The following is a 7471-nucleotide window of genomic DNA, read 5'->3' on the forward strand; positions in this document are numbered from 1 at the left end:
TGTTGTGTAATGATGAATCGGCGCTTGTGTATTTAGTTTGGAATATGGCATACATTCAGTTACTTTGTTTCTTGTAGTGTATTTGTTAATATAATTAAGCATTAGGTAGAATAAGAAAATGAGAATATAATAAAATGGTTACTGCATTTGTATGGGAAAATATGAACTCGTTTTGTCGGATGGGATATACTGCACTACCAAGGTCGTGCAGTATTTACATCCGAAAAACTCGTTCATATTTTCCCATACAAATACAGTAACCTATAAATACGATCTTCACACAAATGTCCGTTATGTTGCATATACAAATAAAATCCACCCCTTATTAAACAACAGAAAAATGATTTCTTTTTAGGAATTAGTGATAGCGATGCTAAATTACAGTACATGGTCCACAATATCTGCATTCAATTTTGTTCGAACTAAAAGAAACCCATGACAGTATTAACGAATAAAAAATGTAAGAACTATAAACGTGTTTAAAATGTACGATTAAAATATTTTATGATATATCATTGGAATAATGACGTAACATAGGAAATACAAGAGAAAAAAGAAAGCTGACGTTTGTGACATTAAAAGTTCAGAATAATGATGTTTCCTCTTTGTGAGCTGTGCATGTGGGAGGGGAATGTATGCCTTTCCAAACATAATCTTTCATTATTAGAAATCAATTGAATTTCAAGTGAAAACTTTAAATCGATATTTTACTTGAAGTCCTATCAATGAACAATGTTTTTGTCCGGTCAAGGCACAACAATAGTGTGCATTCAACCATTCCTATCTGAATTTAACAATTGGTACCTCAATAGACACAAATGGTTGCTAATGGTGCATTCTGTAAGGTGTTGAAGCTAGAGATATAAACACTAGCAAACAAAGCTGTTGCCGTCAATGCTGTCTTATGACTTCTTAGAGAAATAGATCAGCTATACATTTTGTGTTTGTATGCAAAATTACATGATTATTCGTTACAACAGTGTCGTGATAATTTATAAGTTTGGAAGGAAAATGTAAGCGCTTCCATTAATCGTAGCCTATTGTAAAATGTGAGGTATAAAGTAATTTTTAAACAGATTTGTATATAATACCGAAACAGAAAAGCTAGATTAGTTTTTAGAGGGTACACGATGGAGAAGAAAGCTAAACCGTGGTGTCTATTCGTAATTATATGTTCCGGATTTTATGTTGCTTCAGGTCAGTATTATGAACAAATCATATGTATGTATATACGCATGTATGTATGTATGTATGTATGTATGTATGTATGTATGTATGTATGTGTGTGTGTGCGTGTGTGTGTGCGCGCGCGCACTTTGATTTTAAGTTCAACAACAGCAGACATATCTATCTTGTCAGTACTCTTATAGGATTTTGATGCCTGTTTTACTAGTTTTTATCTAGGGACCAATCATTTAATGGGGGGGGGGGGAGCTTGAGTTTTTACTTTCACTCCAGAATTTAAAAAAAAAATATTTCATGGTTATTTTTTCAACATATATGATGGATATAAGAGAGTGGAGTTTTTAAATAATTAAATAATCGGTCTCCTAAAAGTTCTTACTTGCAATGTTCTAATTATGTGTTACCATCTTCTGTGCATCACATCGGTTGCTTCCATGCAAAAAGGTATATAAGAGACGCTTGATCGTACTAATATCTAATGTATTTTGTAATTCGTTTTATTTCTTAAAAATATATGTGTACTTTCGTTAGCTTGTGTAATATTGACTTCAAGCATTTTAGTGTACATTATTGACGTGCCATATTTACCTAACGGTATACATTTCTATGAGGAAGTGAAGCGTTCATTCGGTCATTCAGCTTTGTTAACAAGGGTATTTTGTGTTTGATATTTTACATTTTCTCAAATTACCGCGAAGCTATCGACTGTTCATTCTTTATTGGTTTGTAGAAATGACTGAATGAATGTACTCCTCATATCATGTTGGAAAAAGATCTCTCTCTCTCTCTCTCTCTCTCTCTCTCTCTCTCTCTCTCTCAGTGAGTACGTATTCTCTTTGTCATTTCTTTACCTTCTCTGTGATCAGATGTAACTACAGCAAAAGTGTAGGCTCGAAAAATACCAAATATATTCAAAAGAAGAACAAAAGAAGTAAAGTTTAAATCCCGGTCTTAAGGACAAAGAAAATCGAAGAGACAACCACCCATTCAAAAATGATTATATATATATATATATATATATATATATATATATATATATATATATATATATATATATATATATATATATATCTTTGTTCCTTTGATTTATTATTATTATTATTATTATTATTATTATTATTATAGTGGGTGCCATAGACTGCTATGTTTGCACAAGTGACGATACAGGATGTGGGACTGAAGTAAATCATAACACACTCCTTCTAAACCAGAAGGTTCAGTCAGGCTGTACTGCCTGTACCAAAACGTTTACATTTCTGGACACCAGTAAGTAAACGCATTAAAAAAAAGCAATACGTTTTTCTCCCAGTAAAAAGGCATTTGTTTGTATCTATAAAATATGCTCTTGTTTTTGTTTTTTTGTTTGTTTGTTTATTTTTGTTGTATGTGTGCGTGCGTGTGTGTGTGTGTGTGTGTGTGTGTGTGTGTGTGTGCTTTGCCGGTTTCTTACGCATTTAGTAGAGGTTTCCTGTCTTCATTCCCCCTTGCAATGATTTTAAATTTGAATTTCCATTCTTTCATCTGGTATACCAGTCTTAGTCTTCCATCTAAGAAAGAAAATGAAATTGTCACAATAATTTAATACTGCAAAAAAACGACTAGTCTATTTATTGCTAACAACAAGTAAGGACTAGTCTATTTACTGCTAACAACAAGGACTTGTCTACTTTTGTCTTTTTACTGCTAGCAACAAGGACTGGTCTTTTTACTAGTCTTTTTACTGCCAACAACAAGTCGGATGCAGGGGGTCGCGGGTTCGATCCCCGGCTGAGTCATACTAAAGACATATTAATGGTACTAGCAGTGCCTCGCAAGGCGCTCAGCATTAAGAGGTTAGCGTTAGGACTGGTTGGCCTGGTGTTAGGATAATGTGACTGGGTACGACATGATGTTACATGTCTGCTGCATGATGCCACAGTGCTAGACATCACTATAAACTGCCACACTGCAGACATCGTAGAGATATGACTGAAAAAAATGTTAAAGCTACGTGAAAAATCCAAATCACACACACAAGCTAGCCCTACAATGTAAGACATAGCACGTTATTTTTGTTTTAGTGCTATGTCTTGCCACCCAAAATACGGGCTTGTAAAGCGTGTTCCGAGTCGGTTGACATCGGAACGAATAATCAAAGTTTCAGTAATATCTCACACATTTGACAGCCCATATCAATACTCTTCCACAAATTAATATGTAATTAATATACTTACTGTGCTGTTTTTATCCTGGTGGAATCAAAATCTGACACTAGCAAATGGACGCATTTTCATGTTCCATTGACATACATTTGATTTGTTAAAATGCGACGGTAGTCGATGTATACCGAAGTATGTTCAAGTAGATTGATGTGGGGATATGTTTCTTGAACGAAACGAAATGTTGCTTACAGTTCCAATAGGCACAATATATTTTTTTATTCGTTTCGTTAAATAATATTATTCAACTTAACCCGATGTTATCGTTCCGGCTTTCATGCTTTCCAGCCAACCGAAATGTAGCCCTACGAAGCTTGAAAACAAGCCCATTTCTTTTGTGAGAATTTTAATTTGTAGGAAAAAAGACATCACAGTAAGTAAAGACTGACTAAAACATTATGACTTTACGTTGTAGAAAAGCGTTTTATTTTAGTTACCAGTTGTGTGAGATATTCATGAAAATTTGACTTTCAATACGATGTTAGTCGACATCAAACACGCTACACAGCTGTAAGACCCTGACGCCCAAAACATAAATATCAGCGTCGAGGTCTTACATGTAGGACTAACACACGAGCCAACAAAGACTAGCCTATTGACTGCCGTTGAAAAGCACTGAACGCTACATGGTAACTAAGATTTTTTTTTTATTTTTAAAAAAGCTTGTATATTTACCCTGTTTTAAAAAGTATTTGCTACTGTCAAAATGAAAGAAAATAAAACTGTTTCCGGTGTCATAGCAGGGAACGTATCGCGGACTGAACATATAATTCAAACCAAAATTAATTGGGTTTTTAAAGGAAATAACTCTAGATGAAGTGTTCTCACTTGTAAACACAATAAGCAATATACAAACAGAGAAAAAAAAAACACACACACACTGCATACCGAGATTGAGAGGTAGTCGAGTTCGCCATCAACTTGATGGACTAAATGTTATATTACTTGTAAGTGGCGTTCTTTTGAAATTGGTCCTTCCCTACGCGTTTAGCTATCGATGACAAATGCGTTTATGATTTGTTTGCCTTTAATTATTGCAATGTTTTAAGTCAATTCATTTTTTTTTATCTGCGTCTAAACTTTCCCCTTTACTTACTAAAATTAGGGGTTATGAATGACTGAAACGAAATAACTTTATTTTAAATACGAATTTCTCGTCCCCACGTACTCTTTGTCCCTCTTTGCCATTTCCTAAGTTTAGGTAAATATTTGGTAAGGATTTTTCTGCTGCTCCACTAGATGTTGCCATATCTCTTTTGAATGCATTAACGTTACGGAAATTTGGTTTTACATTGTACTGACGCTTGGTACCATAAGCATATATAAACCCTCACCATGTCACACCCCTCGAATGATTTTGCCACTAGAAATACAAACGTTCTAAATTATAAGTGATTAATTAAGTGCTAGTTTGGGTTTGGTGCTTTACGGCACAGCATGACAAGTAGGTCATTTAGTACCCAGACAATTGGAGTAAAGTGCCTCGCCCAAAGAAAGATTACGGTATCCGATACTGGATGGTCTCAAGGTAGGATTCGAACCCGCACCTTTACGGTTTCGAGTCCGGCACGCTAATTACTGAGCCACCGCGGTTCGGTTAAGCAGATAATCTTTACTTACCAACAATGACGATTATGTTTCTAATTTTCTTAATATATAAATGCAAGTTTGCTTTACAAAAAGACGATATACAGCTACAACAAATAGTCCACATTTAGAAGGGCGGTAAGATATAATCAATGGCATCATAATTTTTATTAGGAAAAAAATTACTTACTTGGCCACTCTTTAACATATATATCATGTTTCTTTGGGAAGAAACACATATCTTTTCTGTGTGGGTGGCATGGATGGGGAATGACTATCCGTATAACTATTTGTGGTACATTTTCATCTCTCTCTCTCTCTCTCTCTCTCTCTCTCTGAGTCATCATAGGTCTTTACAAATAACATCAATCGACTGTTTTCTTTTGCAGTATGGGCAAAGATTCAGCGGAGCTGTGGTGGAAACGGAGACTCTTGCTCATGGGTCTTTGGCCATGGCCAGTGTGTTTGCTCCACGACATTTTGCAACGGACATGATCAAATCCATGCAACATTATTGACTGTATTGCTGGTGTCATTAGTGGTCTTTTGTTTACAAAACATGCTTGCATGATGAAATGTATTTCATGAATAAGTCATCAATTAAGTACCATATTGATTGATTTTGACAAATCGCAATGTTGAACTTTGTGCTCTTTCTACCTCACCTCCTTTCACAACCAAACTTGAACGTTTCTGTACATTTATACATGACACCACATGTAGGTTATTTGCTGAATATTTAGACATGACAACACATTACAGGTCATTTACTGCCATAGCACTTTGAGTAAAATACTCTGTACAATGACACATCAGAGTAGCCAACTCAAGAAAATCCGATGGTAGGATTCGAACCCACATTCTTCACTCTTGAATCAAGCACGTTAACCACTTGGCCACCGTTGCGCCTATTTATTGTCTTCTCTGTTATTTTGTCCATGAGTGGATGGAAATGCATTGGAAATTTACAAAGCATAATAATTAACATTTCTTTGAAGACAAATGATGTAATTGTATTTCTTCCAACATGCAAAGAGTGTTAAATTGCCAGGTAATATCCACAACATTGTTGGGCCGCTGCTTGCATGAAATAGGGTTGACAGTCGTTTTCAAACTAAAAATAGTCTGAAAACTAGACAAAAAATAATTTAAGAAAGGAAGAAATACTGTTCATCAATCGCAGCACCTGAAATGACTGACTGATCGATGATATATTTAGGATCAGACCAATCCGTTGGACTTATGTCCGTTAGTAGAATTAGCAATCCTTGTCAGAAATACATCTTAGTGTTGGTATCCCGGTCAACTCTGTGTGCTTGACCACGTGATCGCAGGTGTGTGTGTGTGTGTGTGTGTGTGTGTGTGTGTGAGAGAGAGAGAGAGAGAGAGAGAGAGAGAGACTTCGTTTTACATTTACTACATGCGATTTTCAACTTTAAGTCAGCAATCAAGATATATTAGTAGCGCTTCGTTGCGTAGAATGAATGAGTTTTTCAAGGCTGAAAGAAAAATCCTAGGGAGGCTTTTGTCAATAATAAATCGAATTGCACATTAAACAAGTGATTGAAAATCTGCACAAATAACTTGTATGAAAGAAAATGAAGAGACGATTTAACTTGGCACGATTACTCCTTTACATTCAAAGTGACGTGACTTGTGTTCAATACGCGAGCCATGGCAACAAGTCATGCACAAACACGCATACGTGCAACAGAACTAAAAGACACCGTTATACTCCGTTGAAACCTTTACGTGATAATAGTGATATCCCATTTCTTTCAGTTAAGTATCCTGCAACATTTAGCAGTGAGTTTGTGAAACAATAACTTAAAATAAAACATAAACACCGTTTTCTTGTCCACAAATTTTGTGCAGTGTACAGCAAAATGGAGTCTTTATGTAGTTCAAATTAAACTCCACTGACACGTATGAATAATCCATTTTGTGGCAAGGAGAAGTGGATTTTGTATAAAACTTGGAGAAACTGGGCATAAGCTTTTTCTGTGCATGTACTGTTTCAAATAAAATGGATTTCAGTGAGAACCAAACAACGTTGAAAGTATTTCCTATAAACAGGTATGAGGGCATGTAAAGGCCATAATCAGCAATTTTATAATGAAGACAATAACACACGACTCTTTGTATTTTGGTAATAATAAAAATGACACCATTTTTAGTCCTAAACATTATGATGACAACCAAAGCGAACACCCCGGAATATACGTCTTTCTGTACACGCTGTGCATCTATCTATTCTACCACCACTGGTAATTCAGTTTTCTATATTTATGAATTAATGAATCTTGAGTGCAAATCTCTAGCTACTTTCTTGGTATCCTAGTAAAAGGTTCACGGCAAAATGTACAAATTGTAAGACTTTGGTCTAATATTTCTCTATTATGTAGATCACAGGCCACATTAAGCTGCCTATGGTGGCGTATGTAGACCACCAGCCACATTAAGCTGCCTATGGTGTCCTATGTAGATCACAGGCCACATTA

The 7471-nt window shown here is 35.5% G+C and overlaps 1 protein-coding gene across 1 annotated transcript; it reads left to right on the forward strand.

Annotated features, from left to right (window-relative positions):
* The first annotated feature begins 907 nt into the window (after positions 1 to 907).
* On the forward strand, positions 908 to 6817 carry LOC149779436 (uncharacterized). Its single transcript, XM_089938622.1, has 3 exons — positions 908 to 1197; positions 2311 to 2451; positions 5360 to 6817. The coding sequence occupies exons 1-3, from the start codon at positions 1131 to 1133 to the stop codon at positions 5539 to 5541; spliced, it is 390 nt and encodes a 129-aa protein (XP_089794748.1). The 5' UTR covers positions 908 to 1130; the 3' UTR covers positions 5542 to 6817.
* The last annotated feature ends 654 nt before the right edge of the window (positions 6818 to 7471 follow it).

This window comes from Sinohyriopsis cumingii, chromosome 17 (assembly GCF_028554795.1).
Source record: "Sinohyriopsis cumingii isolate HCF-2022 chromosome 17, ASM2855479v2, whole genome shotgun sequence".
Lineage (NCBI taxonomy): Eukaryota > Metazoa > Mollusca > Bivalvia > Unionida > Unionidae > Sinohyriopsis > Sinohyriopsis cumingii.